Source organism: Dermochelys coriacea, chromosome 5 (assembly GCF_009764565.3).
Source record: "Dermochelys coriacea isolate rDerCor1 chromosome 5, rDerCor1.pri.v4, whole genome shotgun sequence".
Lineage (NCBI taxonomy): Eukaryota > Metazoa > Chordata > Testudines > Dermochelyidae > Dermochelys > Dermochelys coriacea.
The window spans coordinates 47,400,057-47,419,341 of record NC_050072.1 but is presented as its reverse complement, the minus strand read 5'-3'; the positions used below and the strand labels follow the sequence as shown (position 1 = coordinate 47,419,341).

At 38.8% G+C, this 19,285-nt stretch overlaps 1 protein-coding gene and 1 long non-coding RNA gene across 7 annotated transcripts in view; one reads left to right on the top strand and one right to left on the bottom strand.

The window, feature by feature from the left end:
* Nucleotides 1–19,285, bottom strand: part of LOC119855524 — a 36,560-nt gene that overhangs the window by 2,181 nt on the left and 15,094 nt on the right. Inside the window, exon 5 of one of the 2 annotated variants that reach the window (XR_006281207.1) lies at nt 12,852–13,994. The exons of the other annotated variant lie outside the window; for it this stretch is intronic. This is a non-coding gene — a long non-coding RNA (uncharacterized LOC119855524). The remainder of the gene's footprint in view (nt 1–12,851; nt 13,995–19,285) is intronic. 2 annotated transcript variants of the gene reach the window in all.
* AGGF1 (angiogenic factor with G-patch and FHA domains 1) overlaps nt 1–19,285 on the top strand; it is a 36,863-nt gene that overhangs the window by 15,769 nt on the left and 1,809 nt on the right. For 3 of the 5 annotated variants that reach the window (XM_043514147.1, XM_043514148.1, XM_043514149.1), the window contains 10 exons: nt 435–526; nt 1,343–1,469; nt 4,981–5,338; nt 8,140–8,251; nt 9,534–9,585; nt 13,369–13,470; nt 13,854–14,019; nt 14,533–14,612; nt 16,235–16,362; nt 18,915–19,014. In XM_043514147.1, coding sequence (XP_043370082.1) covers nt 435–526; nt 1,343–1,469; nt 4,981–5,338; nt 8,140–8,251; nt 9,534–9,585; nt 13,369–13,470; nt 13,854–14,019; nt 14,533–14,612; nt 16,235–16,362; nt 18,915–19,014 — 1,317 coding nt within the window. The remainder of the gene's footprint in view (nt 1–434; nt 527–1,342; nt 1,470–4,980; nt 5,339–8,139; nt 8,252–9,533; nt 9,586–13,368; nt 13,471–13,853; nt 14,020–14,532; nt 14,613–16,234; nt 16,363–18,914; nt 19,015–19,285) is intronic. The other 2 variants (XM_038401682.2, XM_038401688.2) reach the window with 2 other exon arrangements.

The following is a 19,285-nucleotide window of genomic DNA, read 5'->3' as shown; positions in this document are numbered from 1 at the left end:
AATGATAAACATAGGCCTCTGATACTGTAACTAGAGCCATGGGTTCCACACAGGTGCAAAGATGTCTCTGTGTGGCTCTGTTTGCTGGATTGGGGCCTGAGCGACTACACAAAATTACTAATTTGAGGCCTGTTGGCTGCATCCAATTTCTTATATAATTTGCTCATGGAAAACACATTAGTAGCTTTTATTTGATCACAATAGAAACTAGTTTTGATTGTCTTTGTCCTACATTTTTATCTTGATGCCATGCTGACTCTACAGTTCACTTCTCTGACAGAATTCAATAGGCTATCTCAAAATGAGATGCATCTTCGCTATCTCTCCAGGAGACAGCATTTAATAGCAAGTATTTCCCATAGAACTCTTGAAACAGATGATATTTTTTTTACAGTGTGCAGTTTACTATTTGCTGCTATTCATCCTGTCTTTAGGTACATCAGTTGACAGAAACCATGGCTAATCTGAAGATTTCTTCTTTTGAATTGGCAGCTTCTGGTGAAGGTAGAGTTGAGACACCAAACATGTTAGTCTGTGGATGTTTACCTTTAACCTTGATAGATTTAAAAAATTCTTAGTACCTGGGTAGTTGCTGTTTAAATGTTTTTTTACCTGGAGGAAATAGGATTAAATTTATTGCACCTATTTGCCATAAATCAAATCCGGTTTTTAAATTATTTTCTAATTGAACTGAAATGTACAAATCCAGACATCTGCAGAAAACTTTGACAAGCCTTCTGTCTAAATTATAGTTGCCAAAAGAAATATTAAGCATCCTGCTCCATCAATATATGGTGTCTTGACTAACCAAGAATCACCTTTGATGTTCTTATGGTAACAGTCACATTTGTGCTGCTTGCTCTGTAAAGATGCCTGCCAAAAGGACTCAGGTGGGGTTTTGGGGGCCCCCCCACTTTTTTTTTTTTTTTTAAAATACATTGAAAACTCGGGTTCTGAGTTGCTGGAAGATGGTGATAATTGGAGAATTAGTGGAATGGTGGCATCAAACAAGTGGAAGCTTAGCTATATTATTCTCCATGCCTTGTCACCAGGCTGGGAATGAGCATCTTATAAATCCTCCAGTAGAAAAATCAGAAATCTGCAGTTTACGTTTCTCTGAATCTTAAGGAATTGACATTTGTCTCAGCTTTTTCAAATGAAGTACTGGTTCTTTCCTCTAAGCAGTGGTTATGTTGAATGAAGTCTGATTATTAATCTAGTACATGTGTTCAGGCACATTTACAGGGATGTTATGTTCTGCATCAATACAACTGATATATAATGAAAAGGCTTCTTCTGCACCATTACTCTTTTGTATGTCATTGCTTTTGCATTTTTTCAGATGCCATGTTTCCATTAAGATGCCTTTGTACTTTAAGAATGAATTGAAGAGTGTCTCCAGGTTTAACATTACAGAGCATCAGGGCATGAAGGAAGAAACAAAATTCATTCCTTTTAAGAATGAAAAGGTGGAAGCTGCCATCTTTAAATAAATAAAACCCAGATCTTTACAAAAATGTTGGATTAACCAACAAAACCATAAATATCCCATGCATCCTTGATTCCTAGATTTATTTGTTGCTGTATCCAAAGCATGCTAGGAGCTTTATGAACAAGTATAAAGTCATGTGCCTTTCCCAAAGAACTTAGTCGAGTGTCTGATCCTGCAAAGGGATTTACAAGCATGGACCCTTATGCTCACAGAGTTCCATTGTCTTCAATACTTTGCTTCAGCAGTAGTCTACACATGCATAAGGATCCCTTCTTGTAGTTCACTTTGCAGGATCAGGACTAAGTCAGTGGTTGTGAGGGCTCAGCATCATGCAGGATCAGGTCTCAAATAAGAACTTTCCAACAGGGGTATTCAAGATATATCATGAATAACATTGCACTTTGTTTTTGTACATTTGAAACAACCAGTCAATAAATTCTTACTCTGCTGCCATGAATTTTAGTAATAGCAGAATTGGGCCAATAAATTGTAAATTAAAAATGTAACTGTAAATTCACTTTTTTGTTAGTTTAAAGATGATCTGCAAATACACTTAGTAGTAGTACTACACTTACTTAAACAGGCTTTCTATTAAGTACTGAATGCTCCCACTTAAACAGCTGAATTGGGATGTTTCAGTACATTCCTAAAGCTGACTTCGCTTTTTCATAATGTGCTGAAAGCCATCTATACTTGGTGATTTGAGGCAGTTAGTTGGTATGTAATACTACATTTTTGTCAGGAGGAAGGGAAGATTGCCCTTAGATAAGAATTTGTTAATGTATGTATATTCAATTGCTTTCCTTTTTTAAATTGAATAGTCTGTTACTGCGGAGATCAGAATGTTGTACAAGTTTTATGTTTATGTTGGCATTGATACTTTTTTAAAAAATAATATTGCTCAGGATGCGTGTCATGCTTTTTCTTAACGTTTGATCTGCATACAAGAATTTAAAATGTGTATTACTCTTGGATGAAAACTGCATCTAATCTGACTGGCCAGGAAACTATCTATTTTCTAATATACAACATCTGAAGGGATTACAATATCTTCACATATTTGCATAAATATTAAAGTGAACAATTTGTGTATACACATCTTTATGATCTAATTGACCAAAGAAGCTTCTAACATAATTCTCTCTCAGGCACTTGTGACCTGTGTAACCTCTTCACCAAGCAGGTTGCCACATTGCTAATTACAATTTTAAATAAATTTTAAAAACTCTGATCCCTAATGACCCTCTCATCCTGTCCCTCCCTAGCTGCTGGAGCCAGCCATGGCCACTTGAAGCGCAAGCATCCCCAGGAAGGGCTGCATGGAAAAGATGGTACAGTCTAAGCTGTATCAATCTTTTGTGCCTTGTTTATGTGGGGCTGGAGCAGGAATGATTTGCATCCATTCCCTCCCTCTCACCACAGGCAGGCCTACATCTCCCCCACCCAAGGAGGAAGACATGGTGTTGCTGAGGCAATCAAGTGAATCCCTCTTGGGGCTGGTCTACACTATACAGGTTGACACAAGGCAGCTTATGTCGACCTAATTATGTCAGTGCCTACACTACAGCCTTCCTTCAACTGTTGTAAGTGCCCTATTACACTGATGACATAACTCCACCTCCACGAGTGGCGTAAGGCTTATGTTGGTACAGTTAGGGCAATGCAATGTCTGTGTAGACACTGTATCCATTACATTGGCGTTCTTGTCAGTTTCACAGCAGGAGCCATGAAATTGACAAGAAAGCCAGGTAGCTAGAGCCTAGCTGTCCTCTGCTCCCTGGGCAAAATGGGTGGCTTCGGACCCTGCTCCCTTCCAGGAGCCAGGCAACCTTGTGAATTTCACAGCTTGGTGAGCCCTGGGTGGTGCAGGGGCGAGAAGGCCCGGCCGACTTCACCTAGGGAATGGTGAGGATACTCGCCACTGACCCAAGGAGGGTAGTATGCCCATGCACTGCAGTGGCTGTAAGTCGACCTAATATAGGTCGACTTAGGTTTGTAATGTAGACATGCCCTTTGATGCAGAAGGGGGAAAATTTGTGCTCTGAGACATACCCTCACTCCTCCTATGCAGATCTAAGTGATGCAGTGTGGTGGTCCTTTGGTTGGAACAGTCTAAGGTTCTTCTAGAATTGCTGTGTAATGAGAATTTAATGTGTGTTGAGCGGAAAAGCTCTTTGAAAATGTTTTAAAGTTCTCAAACAGCTAAATGTGCATGTAGACTTAAATGTTCTTTGCTGCTTAGTGGGTTGAGGCCAAGGCTGGGAGGCAGGAATTCTTGTGTTCTAATGACAGTTCTGCCATCAACCAGCCTTGTTGGCCTTGAGCAAGTTACTTTACCTCTCTATTCTTGTTTCCACATTTATAAAATGAAAAGTCAACCTCATGAATTACTTTCACTGGGTTTACATTAAGATTAATTCATGTTTATATAGTACCTTGAAATCTAAAGTGCTGTTTATAAGGGATAAATAATCTTTTAAAAAAATACTTGAAAGGCACTTTTTTCCATTGTTTACGTGCTCTATTTCAAGAGTATTGTATTTATTGCAAAATATCTATTCTGAGTTCAAGGTTCCAAATAAGTAAATAATTTGGGATCTTAAATGTTTTTCATTTACTTGATAAAGCTTTTCTGTTCACTTAAAAGTGTCAGGGTTGATAGAGTCAGAATTATGACAACAGTTTTTCTTAAATACTCTGGAAAGTTTGTAATTCTTTGTGCTGATTTAATATTTTGTCTTGAGAAATTTTTGATGGTCTTGTGAAGGAAAATCTAATGAATGCCATAAGCCAAACACCGATGGACAAACATGCAAGAAAGCTGTGTGTATGTGTAATAGAGAAAAGTCTTTCAGTAAGGAAATAGATTTTCAGTATGAATCTTCTGTGGTGTTATAATGAGAACTTAAAAAATTAAACTACCTCTGCAGTGTCTTTTAATGAAAGACTTTATTAAAGATGCAAGTTTGAAAGAAGAAAGGAAGGAGGTCGATCAGCGAACATAGCAGGGAGTTGCAGACAGGGAGCCGTGTGAAAAAAGAGAAAACAGAAATAGAGGAAGAGATGAACAACAATTGAGGACGCTTGGAAGGAGCATAGGAATTGAGTGAGGGGGGAAAGAGAAATTAGGAGAGATGAGAGCAGACGTATTTTGGATGGATTTACACAAGTCTTTGAAAGTGAGGACAAGGATCCTGAAGCTTGTTGTGAAGAAAGAGGCTGTCAGTGAAGGGATTAGAAGAAGAGAGTGATAGTTAAAACATCAGGAATTGAAGATAGCCATAACATCTTGGATATACTTGAAATGGGTGAAACGTGTCATCTGGAACCTCTTTTGCATGCACACACAAGTTTCTTGATTTAAAAATCTCTTGACACTATTTATATCTAGTGAAGGATTTAAATTTGTGTTGTTTATAGATTAAAAGAATTCAGTCCCTAAAGACATGTTAAATTCCTCAAGTTTGATTTCTATAAATCCTCTCCAGGATTTGGACACAGAAGAGCAGAAATCACCCAGAAGTCTGAATTGCCTTTCCACCACTAATGAGCAAATAAGTTCTACTGAAGAGGAGGAGTCTCCAAATGCAAGAAAGAAGACTAAAGTGGACAGTGATGTAAGAAACAGACTAACAGCCAAAGAATCAGTTATCACAGATGGTATAAATTCACACCTTAACAGAAAAACACAAGATACTGCTGCATTTATGGATGACAGTAAAATAACAGAGACAGAGAGTGAGCCAGAAGAAGGTGAAATTACTGACTCTGAATGTGAGGAGTATAGCAGTGAAGATGAAGTAACAAGTGAAGAGAGTGTAAATTCAGAAGACTCTGAAAATGAAGGTGAATTATTATGGCTTTTATATACAGTATTTTCTGTAGTTTTTTCAGAAGTCCTGTAAATAAATAAGAACAAACTATTAAGAAAATGATAGTGACTCATAAAAATAAAACTGAAAAGGGATGACTTGAGGTAATTTAGCTTTAAAAACTGCAGTCTTCAGTGAAATATAAAAGCTTAAGCCAATATTTATTGTGTTCTTTCCACTCTTTCCTTCAAATATTGTTAGGACTAAAAACAAATATGGATTTTGTTCTTGTAAAAGCTGTCATATGAGTATATCTTTGTTGTTTTGTGATGTTAACATGATACTCTCTCTGCTTACATAGACTGAATGTTTTTTGTGTAGAGAGAATTGTAACAGGAGCTTTTAGACCTGGAAGCAATGCCGTAATATGTACACACTAGAGAGTGTAACCTATATATACTAAAATTAATATCCGTCCTATGCTTATAGTAATTTCTGGGATCAATTAGTGCATAGAATTTCTGTTACTGATAAATATTCTCCATATAAATACCATATAATCCATTGAGGTTGAAGCTCATCTACGCCGCAGAGGGCGAGCATGATCCCTCCAGACCACTTTAAGTCCTACTTTGGATATGTTCAAGTGGCTGTTGATGGAGTAGGTATACAAGGAGGCCTCTATACCCCCTTTGAAAGGATATGTCTACACTACCAGCTAGAAGAGTGATTCCCAGCTTGCATAAACATACTTGCATTAGCTCTCATCAGAGCTAGTAGTGTAAAAAGAGCTAAAAATAGTAGTGTAATTTCAGAGGCATGGGCAGCAGCAGCTTGGGCTAGCCACCCCAAGTACATACCCAAAAGGTTCAGGTGGGATTGTGCTCAGGGCTCCTAGCCCTGACTGCGGTGCCACAAGTACTCCTTTTCTTTTTACCCATGCTGCCGTGGCTGCACTACTGTTTTTAGTGTGCTAGTTCAGATGAGAGCTGGCATGAGTATATGTATGCGACCTGGGAATCGCATACTGAGCTCTTAGTAGTCCTTGCCAAGGTGTCTACATTGTTGGCTCTAGATAGGATAGTACAGTCCCATTGCCAACCTCTAATCTGTGGAAGAGGTCACAAGATCTCCCTTTATGCAGATCCTCTGACCCATAAACGTTACCGAAATGTACATGGAGTGGCTGCAGTTGTTTTTGCAACCCACAGGTTTAAGTAGTAGCTAGAAGGGCCCTGTACTGCAACCCCATGACCTGGCTACAGTTAGGAAACGTTTCTGTAACATCCTGTTTCTTCACTCAGGTTATCCAGGCTTTATGTAGATAAAGTGAACTCCATCCTAACTGGTTTAGAACTCTAGTAGTATTATTTAATAATGAATCCCATGTAACTGGTATGATGATATATTACAGTTGCATTTAAGAGCACGACTTCAGAGGTAAGTTTTGGATTTCAGTAAACGTCAGAATTACATGCATGGTAATGACCATCAGGTGCTTTTGGTATAAATAAAGGCATCCTTTGAACATACTAGTCTGAAAAATAATTGCAAAAATAGCATCTCGGTAATTCCGTGGTTTTTACCTTGTGACACCTTGATTAATTTTTCTCCTTTTATTCATTAAAAAATGCTTTTCTAACTATCAACTCTGCAAACTCAACCTAGGATCTGAAAGTCAAGCTGAGTTCTTTCTGGCTTGTGCATCAACACCGGACTAATAAACTGCAGGCTGATTTCTGTCCTTGCATCTGTGCAACCCAGTATCTTCAAATTGTGCCCTTTATAGATTCAGAGATACTAAGGTCAGAAGAGACCATTATGGTCATCTAGTCTGACCTCCTGCACAACGCAGGCCACAGAATCTCACCCACCTACTCCTGTGAAAAACCTCTCACCTATGTCTGAGCTATTGAAGTCCTCAAATCGTGGTTTAAAGACTTCAAGGAGCAGAGAATACTCCAGCAAGTGACTGGTGCCCCATGCTACAGAGGAAGGCGAAAAACCTCCAGGGCTTCTTCCAACCTGCCCTGGAGGAAAATTCCTTCCCGACCCCAAATACGGGGATCAGCTAAACCCTGAGCACATGGGCAAGATTCACCAGCTAGATACTACAGAAAATTCTTTCTTTATTTACACTTGCTCAGCTTCATTAAAGACCGTGCTGTTGCACATGTATATCTGAAGACTCATCATTTACCCCAGCAATAGGAATTCAGTTAACAGTTCTCTTGATGCACAAGAAGGAATAGAATACAGTTCATTCTCTCTCAACTGTGATAGCTCTGTAATGCTAAAAAGTAGTCAAAACTAAACTTTAGTTACTAAAGTAATCAGATACGACTCTGAATACCAATAAGGAGAACATTTGTTGAATAAGATTAAATTTTAGATAGTTCCTTCTCAGAGTAGAACTACATTTTAAACAAAATGTTAATTTGTTTATCTCTAATCAACTATCCCTAATGATCCATAAATAGCATGTCAATAACTTCTACAAAGTTACTTTTTATGCTGATTGAAGTAAATATGCACTTCAATACATACAAGTAATCAAAGTAGCCCATTCCAACACATTGAGAAAAAACATTTCTGATACTTTGGTCTGGAAATGTACAAATAAGCCTTTTGAAGAATAGCTTAATTAAAGTTGTTCTGTCAGAACTGCTTGTATATTTCATTTGCTAAGATTGATGCAGGATTGTGCCAGATAACACCAATCAGTTGCAGTTGAGGTATGGCTAAATCCTTTCCAAGCATCTGAAAAATTAGAGGATTGTGATATCACAGTTGTAGGCTTTGCTTTTTACTAATACTTATTTTTTATAAATATAGATGAAGAGAGAATTTGGCCTCCATGTATCAGAGTAATTGTAATTAGATCACCAGTACTGCAGACTGGATCACTTTATATCATCACAGCTGTTAAAGCTGCTACAATTGGAAGGTAAAATTGACTGGATTCTGTGCAGTCCTGGCTCATGTCTGATACTGAAAATTTGTGTGATGAGTCACTAGGTTTGTGTCCATCTTCTTCTGCATTAGTAATTCTGAAGTTTTGGTATAGTAGTAACCAGTAGATTGCACATGAGTGCAGTGTGATTGGCTGCAGTGAATTCAGTGAAAGCTATTATCACCTCCCAAAAGGTGGTGGTGACTTTGAGACCACTAAGTGCCTCTTTCACAAGTAAAAATATGTTAGAAATTCAGATTGAAGCATATCAGATATTTATGATGAAACCCTGGTCTCACATTCACATTCCAGTAGAGTTGACTCAACTCTTCATCTCTGAAATACATAAATTGAGTTTATTTTGCCATGGGTGACTTTTGGATGAGATCTTCAAAAAGTCCTGTCTGCTCCTTGTGGATATCGGAATTCCCTTGGATGTATTTTATGCAAGAGTAGTGATATTATGTAAGAGCATTGTTGTTTGCCAAGATTTCTCCTCCCTTTCAGCTGTGTAGTATGCTGTTTGGTGGTGGCATTTCGATGGTGGGATATGTATATAGGATTTGATTCCACAAGCTCAGTAAATGGACATTGTAGTATACAACTTTGTAGAAATTGGAATAGATGGAAATTCCCCCTAACTCTCAACCTACATCCTGAGGTCCTTTACTATCTGTACAGCCACTCATCAGTTCCTACAGCAGGCTCCTAGATTGTGATGACCATCCACTACACAGGAATTTTGGCCAAGGGATCCATGTAGTTTATAGTCCCACTAGTCATATCCCCTGTCTGATGCTAAAAATGCACACTTGTGCCCTAAACACTGCTGTAGAGACCCATTGAAGAGCACAAAGGATGCAGGATTCCCCTATGTGGTCTCTCCACAACCAAAGCCATTTTCATACAGGCGTCGTCTGCTTGTGTGGGATCAGCATTTTTCCCCAAGTTTACAGATTCAGCTAATTATATGTTCATTGTCTGCTGCATGGGCTAGTATTTATAGATGTAACAAGGTACATAACATTCTCCCCATCATGTATTGCATCCCAATAGCTTCCAGTCTATAAAGCTTCTTAATAGTTCAGAAAGGAAACTTGATATTGCGATTTGTACAAAGAGTGCTTCTCACTGATTATATTAAAAAAATTTTCTTTAAGAAATAACACCACCAAATTAGCGTGACATATCTTAAATCTGTCTGGTAACATGATGTAAGTTACATAATTATGTATGACAGAAATCAAGTTAATTAACTCTTTACCTGTTTTTACAGAGAGAAAGATATGCAACATACCCTCCAGATTCCTGAAGTTGGAGTCAGTAAGGTAATTCTTAAATTAAATTAAGTTATTTTTGTATTGATAGATCAAGAAATTTAAAAGAACACTATCAGAAATGTAAGCCAAAATTTTAGTGTGTTTAAGAGTCTTGCAAGTGTCTTGCTATTAAAAGAAGTGGTTTTTTTTAATGAATTTGTCTTTAAGCAGAGCAATGTTTTTTAATAATTTCCCTGCAGTTTTGGAAACAGTGCAGCATCGTCCAAATGGATAGGAAACAAAGTAAAACTGACCGAAACCAGGAATTTAATTTCAGTGTCAAAGTGCAGTGAAATGAAAAACTTAAAAATTCACAATATAAATGTTGATTTTTTTAAAAAAATTCTTTGCATTTAAATAGCTTGTGATAACACAGGAAGGAACTTATTAAATACAATTTTAATCTTGCGTTTCCCAATTATTCAACAGTTTAAAACCTAATACAGTGGTGGGTAATGGAATATTCTGGAAACCTAATTAGGACTTTTTGCTGGTCATATCAATATTCAAATCCCCACAGATTAGTTGAGATCACTAGCTTTTTCATATGTTCATCTAATTTATCTTCTAGGTAATTGTTATGTAAAATGAGCTCTGAAGGAGAGAGGAAATTTAGTAGAATTCTCTTTGATACAGGACAATGGAAAAATATTTTTTCCAATTAAGAGATTACCAGAGGCTCATACGATTATATTTTGTTATATACTCACTTTTATTTCACTAAATACTTCAATAAAAAAGTAGACCTTAAATTTAGCAGTCTTCATCAAGAAAAGCAGTATGAAGTGAGGACATTTAGGCTATATAAACACCCTTTACACCTGTGAACTATTGTAAATAGGACTCAGACAGAACCAGGTAGGTAAGTGGGGCCCTACCAAATTCACAGCCATGAAAAATGCATCACGGACCATGAAATCTGGTCTTTTGTGTGTGTTTACCCTATACTATACAGATTTCATGGGGCAGTCCAGCATTTCTCAAATTGGGGATCCTGACAGAAAAGGAAGTTGCAGGGGGGTCACAAGGTTATTTTAGGGAGGTAATAATATTGCCACCCTCACTTCTGCACTGCCTTCAGAGCTGGGCAGCCAGAGAGGGTTGGCTGTTGGCCATGCACCCAGCTCTGAAGGCAACACCCCGCTTCCCTTCCCTCCTCCCCGCTCCCCCCCCCCCACAGCAGTGTAGAAGTGAGCATGGCAATACCATACCATGCCATCGTTACTTCTGCACTACTGCCTTCAGAGCTGGGTGGCTGGAGAGTGGCAGCTGCTGACTGAGGGGCCCAGCTCTGCAGGCAGCAGCACAGAAGTAAGGGTGGCAATACCATAGTATGCCATCTTTACTTCTGTGCTGCTGTTGGCATTGGCACTGCCTTCAGAGCTGAGCTCCCACCCAGCAGCTGCTGCTCTCTAGCTGCCGCTCTCCAGCTGCCCAGCTCTGAAGGCAGCAGCAGTGCAGAAGTAAGGGTAGCAGTAACGCAAGCCCCCTGCTACAATAACCTTGCAATCTCCCCCACAACTCCTTTTGGGATCAGGACCCCTACAATTAAAACACTATGAAATTTTAGATTCAAATAGCTGAAATAATTAAATTTATTATTTTTAAAATCCTATGACCGTGAAATTTACCAAAGTGGATTGTGAATTTGGTAAGGCCCTACAGATAAGCTATTTAAACAAACTAGGTCTACCAGTTATCCTTTGCTTCTAGTACCTGAAACATTTTACTGAATCTGTTCCCTGACCATCACTCCAGTTAATCAACAATACCATTTATCAGGATGTCAATTAAGTGGTTTCTACTGAAAACAGTGAAATTCCTTTTTCTACTATTAATATCATAGAGTTGGAAGGGACCTCCTGGGTCATAGAGTCCAATCCCTTACTATTGCAGGCAATCTCATCATATAATCCTGTTTGTAAATGTATCAAGCTCCATCTTAAAACTAGTTAGATTGTTTTCCCCCACTACTCCTATTAGAAGGCAGTTCCAGAACCTCATTCTTCTGATGGTTAAACGATTGGTGACCATTAATGATCTTTTGGGAAGGTATTGTTCAACTCAATACAGAGATGCCATCCCTCCCTATTTTTTTGTAATCCTAATTTTTCATGTAAGTATGAAATTACTAAATCAGTTTAAATCTACAAATTTTGCTAGATGAACTATGCACATTTTATTTATAAATAGAAAAATGTGGATCAGTCACTCATCGCCACTTGGGTTTGACCAACACAGCAAATAGTGCCACAGTGGCATTCTTCACTACCACCCCAGTGGCACATGTGCAGACTGTGTAGTGAGGGTCTGATAGGAGGCATCCCACAGTGATTTTTGAATCTTTTGGGGGCACTGCTGGATTCATGGGCCAAGCCACAGGTTACGTGTTGCACTTTAGCTGCCCTATGTGGGCCCTGCTGGACCTAGAGCGTGCCAGCAGGCTTCATGTTGGGCATCTGGAGTGTAACACACAGCTTGTGGCTTGAGCTGTGAATCCTGCAACACAAACCCCACTGACAGTCACCGCAGCTAGCATCCTATCGGATCCTAGCTGCATGTTCTGCTGGGGAGAGAAGCCGGAGGAGGAGGAGAGAGGGAACATTACAGAGGAGGAGGATCATCTGGAAAGGAGATCCAGGCCCAGGACTGGCCAAGGTACTTAAGGGATTTAGGTGGTATTGGAGGGCAGCTTTCCGAGGGCCAACCCTACCATTCTTCCTGCTTGGGGTTGTGGGGTCAGGGGCACAACAAGGGAGGGCCCAGGGAGCCAGGGCCTCCTCTTGGCCATACACTGGGAGGGGAGAGGGATCCTGGTTTCAGAGGGGAGGGGGCAGAGGTTGTGGTTTCTGCAGGAAGGGGAGGAGGAGGATAGAAGAACAGAGGCCCCAGTTACTCTAACGTGGACAGAATTGCATCTGAAATTCACTGCAAGTGTTCAAATGTTACCCCAGACCCTCTACCTGTATTTGGCTTTGGTACTTGCTGCTGGTCCAAATGTTTTTGTTTTTTCATAAACATCCCTAAAATTCTCGGAACAAGATTGGCATTTCTGTCAAGAGCCTTTATTTCTCTAACACCATAATTTGTTTTTTTTTTAACTCCTCCTAGTGTGAATAACCAAACTCCCCAATTTTTTGTGAGCAGTTGAGTTGTTTTAAAATACCTATCATGAAAGAATCTCAAACTGTTTTAATATCATAACACCCAGGAGGTCAGGGCTTTTTTTCATTTTACATGAAGAAACTGAGGCAGGGAGAAGTTAAGTGACTGACCAGTGGAACCATAGAAAGTTAGTGGCACTAAGCTGTTTTCCTCCACCTGCAATACATGGCAGCATTTTGTTTCTGTGTGGATCACTTTCACATTTACATCTTTTTTTAAAAAAAAAAGATTAAAATCATATCACCAAAAAGCTCCAGGGTTAGCATCTTTAAAATAAACTTTAGTTGAATTGTGGTTTATCCTATTCATAGAATCTAGAGACCGAAAAGATCTGAGGTCATCTTCGTCAATCTCTCTGCCATTATAGGATTGTTCACAACTGTAAATCTCTACAGCCCAATCAACAAATACAGTTGTGCTGATAATATGGAATTTAGTACGCCAGAAATACTAGGTTTTGTTCATACACTCCTCAGTTTGGTCAAATCAGAAAGCCTGTGACAGTGTGACTTGACTTACAATACCAGAGGTGTGGTGTTAGACCACTAAAATACATCCGGGAATATTAAGATAATATGTAAACTAAATGCTATGCAGTAGAAACATTTTATTTCATTATTTTTCTAGTTTCATGCAGAAGTATATTTTGACCATGAATTGCAAAATTATGTTCTTGTGGATCAAGGCAGTCAGAATGGCACAGTTGTTAACGGAAATCAGATTCTACAGGTGAGCATTGCAGCTTACTGTGATTAGAAAACTAGGTATTTATATTTCATAAAAAGCATATCAATCACATAGTCATTTTAAATGAAATTCTGACTTACAAATCACCGATGATTTTGCTGAGTGGTTTTTCTTCTATGCATTGATCATTTCTTTGCTTCTGCTCAGTTTTTAGGTGTACTTATGATACATTTTCCTATTTATTTTGGATTAGGAATTATGAGAAATTTGTTCCAATTAAAAATATAGTTAATTACCGAGATACCAATTTAAATATACTGAATGACTCGCATATAAACAATATTCCTGGAATACATGTAATGGTGAATTTTATCAGTTATTCTAATAAATACAGTTGACAAAATTGTGTAATTCTTTTTGTATAGCCTAAAACAAAATGTGACCCTTATGTTCTGGAACATGGGGATGAAGTAAAGATTGGAGAAACTGTGCTATCCTTCCACATACACCCTGGCAGTGACACCTGTGATGGATGTGAACCAGGACAGGTCAGAGCACATCTTCGCCTTGATAAGAAAAAGGAATTTTCTGGTAAGTAATGATGATATTGTTGATGTGGTATTGACAGTAGCTCTTACATAACAAAATTAATTGAGACTGTAAAATAGTTACCCTTTTCCCTAACCAGGTAGTTCTATTTCAAATAGTTATAAAAAAAGAAAATGGTCTGCTGCCAACTGGGTACATTTCTGTACTATGTAGCGTGTGGTGTATTTTCCTCTCAATACATATACATTAAATACATTAAAACATTTTGGTTATTTAGTAGCATTGTGTTCTTGAAAATAACTTGTAACAGAAATACAATATTCTGATCATATTGTTGCAGCTAGCAATTTTTGTTTAGGATCTAGGAACACACAAAACAGAAAGGAATCTTAAATCTATTATATCCAGTTGTTATACTCGGTTGTATTGATCATTTTAGCAATTGTAGAACAACACTAGTGAGAACAAAATTTTCTATAATATTAATTCTGTCTATACTTCAAAACAGTAATACTTAATTATCCAATTAAATCTTGTCTTGTGGTCTCCCTTTAGGTCCAGCACTGAGCAAAGAAGAGAGAGAATTAGTCAGAAGAAAAGCATTAAAAAAAATACGGGTAAAATATGGATTACAGGTAAATTCACAATAAGTGTTTATGAAATGCTTGAAATCTGTGGCATTTATATTTACTCTGTGATTCCTAGTTTAAATCATAGATTTTAATAGGGAAAGTTTTCAGATATGCAACTTCTTTAAAGTATGTTGGTTTAATGAGAACTTCTAGTCTTACATTCAGTAATTGTAGCTGCTATTTTACAAATATATTTTAAAGAGGAAGAGAAGTAGGTGGGGGAGGTGGACGTTCTCTCATAAAGGCTCAGAAAAAAGACCAATTGTAATGATTTGAGAATAAAGCCAGATTCCTGTCCCTTTGAAGATAAGATATCCTGTGATTTTTCTTACTACAAGCTGGGAAAGGGGCGCTGCAGTTCAGCACAAACTAGAGTTGGAAGGAGAGAGCCTGAAGAATAAGGAGGGAGAAAAAGGAAAAGCAATGGAGAAGAAATTATGGGAGGAGATACAGGATTTAAGAAAAAAATTAAGCAATTTTCTTCTTTCCACCATCCCATAAAGAAATACTTGGAGTGTTCTGAAGCTTAGTTGAGGGTTCTTTGAGTCTCACTTAAGCAGTTTATTGTAAAAGATGCCATATATTTTTAATCTGTTTTATTTTTTTCCATGTTATAGTACAAAATTGTTCGAGGGGCATAATACCATTTCAATCAATAGTGTAGCATATGTATCCATATATATCTATATGCTTTGAAATGTGATGCATATATTGTTCACATACTGTGTATATGGTGAGTGTGTGTATGCCTATACTATATTTGTGTGCATGTATTTACATACACTGGTTGTATTAGGACAGGTTTCAGAGTAGCAGCTGTGTTAGTCTGTATTCGCAGAAAGAAAAGGAGTACTTGTGGCACCTTAGAGACTAACAAATTTATTTGAACATAAGCTTTCGTGAGCTACAGCTCACTTCATCCAATGAAGTGAGCTGTAGCTCACGAAAGCTTATGCTCAGATAAATTTGTTAGTCTCTAAGGTGCCACAAGTACTCCTTTTCTTGGTTGTATTATGTGTATATGCATATATGTCCAATTTTAAGGATATTTTAGAACCCAGCCTTAACATGGAGTCACAACCAGTCCCTCTGTAGTGCACATTCATGTGGGGAATAGGATGTCTTCAGGGTCCCTTTACTTTGGCAGCTAATCAAATGTCACCAACACAATCTGTATAAGTACAGAATTTCTTGTTCATTCTGTAGTAATTGACGCTAATGGGCAGCAAGATTTCTGGGACACTACTTAGAGATATAAAATTGTAATACATGAAATTCCCAATGGTTTGTAAATATGGTTTTGTGCTTAATATGAGGAAATTGACTCTTCATGTCAGGAGATCATATGCATTTAATTACGGCAGGAAAATGGTACTATAGAGAGATTATATGGTTTTAATTAGATTGGCATAAAACTGATGTACTTGCTAATAACATATTATCATGTGGTAGTGACATGGAACTACTGAAGGAGAATTTTATAGTATTTGGTCATGAGGTTTTGAATTAATAAAATATGGTGAAGCTATTGTAGTTTGAGGAAAAGCAAAACAGGCTTAGAAAAAAGGAGCATTTAAACCCAGTCATTAATATCTTTCTCTAATGGAGTTTTTGTGTATGTAAAGAATACAGACTATGAAGACAACAAAGCAGTGAAAAATCCAAATTACAAAGATAGAGCAGGAAAACGCAGGGAGACCATTGGAAGTGAGGGGACATTTCAAAGGGACGATACTCCAGCTTCAGTCCATGTGTAAGTCTGTAAAATCTTACTCTGTGCTCTGCTAATGCATAGCAAACCTTTCATGCACGTTCATAGGTGATGATAAAGTGAATTTATAATGGTAACCTGATTTGATATCATTTGGGCTGAATGTACAGTGAGAGAGCTCAATTACTGCACTGATTCCCAAATTCACATTAGGCCACCATTAACACATGCGCGCACAAATTTTAATCTAGCATTAAGTTTGCTCAAGTGCATTTCTTATCAGCACAGTAAGTTAAAGTCATGGAAATAACCAGTTACACTACAGTAGTATCTACAGCAACCTGACTTCATATGCCTTATAACTAGGGCCCTACCAAATTCACGGTCCATTTTGGGCAATTTCACGGTCACAGGATTTTAAAAATAATTTCATTATTTCAGCTATTTAAATCTGAAATGTCATGGTGTTATAATTCTAGGGATCCTGACCCAAAAAGAAGTTGTGGGGGATCACAAGGTTTATTGTAGGGGGGTTGTGGTCCTGCTACCCTTACTTCTGCACTGCTGCTGGCAGCAGCACTGCCTTCAAAGTTGGGCAGCTGGAGAGAGGTGGCTTCTGGCCGGCAACCCAGCTCTGAAGGCAGAGCTGCAACCACCAGCAGTGTAGCAGTAAGGATGGCAGGGTATGATATTGCCACCTTTACTTCTGTGCTGCTGCCTGCAGAGCTGGGCCATCAGTCAGTAGCTGCCACTGTCCAGCCGCCCAGCTCTGAAGGCAGCAGTGCGAAGTAAGGGTGGCATTGTATGGTATTGTCTTCCTTACTTCTGTGCTGCTGCTGCAGGGTGCTGCCTTCAGAGCTGGGCACCCAGCCAACAGCTGCTGCTCTCCAGCTGCCCAGCTCTGAAGGCAGCACAGAAGTAAGGGTGGCAATATCGCAACCCCCCTAACTTTTAGACACCCCACCTCCACCCTGCAACTCCATTTTGGGTTAGAACCCCCAATTTGGTCTCCCCTGTGAGAACCATATAGAATAGGGTAAAAGCACACAAGACGAGATATCACGGGGGAAGACCAGATATCATGGTCTGTGACGCATTTTTCATGGCCATAAATTTGGTAGGGCTCTACTTATAACCCATTGTAATATCCACACTTACTCAGATTCCTCACCTCCAACATATAGTCACTCACAATGCATACAGCCATTTCTTCTAAATCAGAGGTTCTCAACCGTTTTCTTTGAGGTCCCCGCAACATGCTATAAAAACTCCACAGTTCACCTATGCCATAACTAGTTCTCTGTATATAAAAGCCAAGGCCGGCATTCGGGGTAGCAAGTAGGGCAATTGCCGGGAGCCCCATGTCGCAGGGGTCCCCACAAAGCTACATTGGTCAGGCTTCAGCCCCGGTGGCAGGGCTCAAGTACCTGGGCTTCAGCCTAGGCAGTGGGGCTTTGGCTTTCTGCCCTGAGCCCCAGCGAGTCTAATGCTGGCCCTGCTTGGAGGCCCCCTTGAAACCTGCTCAAGGCCCCCTAGGGGGTCCCAGACCCCTCATTGAGAACCACCATTCTAAATCACATTCAGTTTCGCTTGCTTAATTATGACAAGTCGTAATCTCATTGAGATTATCATTAAGAGCGGGTTTTAGAGGATTTGAATGTATGCATTCGTGGGGGGCTGTATGTGAAATTTAAAAGAAGCTTGTTGTGGCAAATAAACCTTTAAGAATTTATGAAGTTTGGGTAATAAGACAGGTGAATTGACATTGCTCTGGATGTTAATGTAGACTTAACTGGCAATATCCCTGATTTTAATTATGGTTGCACTTGTAGAATATACACTTGAGCCAACCCTAATTTTGAGGCAACAAAGTTTTTTTTGTTTTTTTGTTTTTTGTGTGTAGACATTTCCTATTTAAAGAGGAGATTAATGATAAACTCGGGGCATAAGGAAAACCAGGATAATAAAGGTTGTCAAATGGGAGAACTTGCAGATAGGGCACTTGAGATTGGTGGGCAGAGGAGGGTTTTGATGGTGGTCATGATGGAAGCAGAGGATGGTGGTTTGGGATGGGGAAACAAGGGGTTTGGGATGTATAGGGTTTGCAGTGATAGTACTGGGTGTCAAGCTGCCAGGGACTCAGACTGTACAGTGAGGCTCTGTGGAGGCAATTGATTTGGAGAACAAGAGTTACTACTGATAACTTTTTTACACTTCTGTTCATAAAAATATAGCTAGTCAAAATTGTAATGGTCCCTTCACTTAAAATGGCAATTTTTGCAAAGGGTGACTAACTCGATTTTACTAAGCTAGTGTATACTAAAAGTCACTTCATTTCTTGAAACAGATTTTGTCAATGCCAACAAAAATTCATCAAAGTTTAACTTTTGCATTGTGTTCAGCATAGTCTGGAGGCAGACATGAACATGTTCAGCCCCTCATGCTTGCATATCAGGTAATGGCAAGTGCAATTGCCTAGTTTGCAGGAACAGGAGTTGTGCGCACAGTTGAAAATTTGACCTCAAATACTAGGAATAAAGAGTTAAAATTCTGTTCGTCCTTCTCATATTAGCTAACTTTCCTTTCCTTTAAAGTGAAATCAGTGATAGCAACAAGGGTCGTAAAATGCTGGAGAAGATGGGATGGAAAAAAGGAGAAGGGCTAGGCAAGGATGGTGGTGGAATGAAGAATCCGGTAGGTTTCTGTGACTTTTGCTTTGCAAGTTACACAAATATAAAAATGCATTTGCACCGAAAATGCTAGTTTCATTGTAAGTCATGAGGAACTTACAGGATTTCAAAGTACTGGATGTGGGGCATTTCAGCAGGGCATTTACTTTAAATTATAATTAAGTATTTTGAAATTGTATATCAATAGTTGCTGTGCTTCACTGGAAAATGTTAGGGGTGTATACGTTGTTGTTTGTTAAAAAATTGAGGTTGGGGCTGGGGTACAGATAACTGAA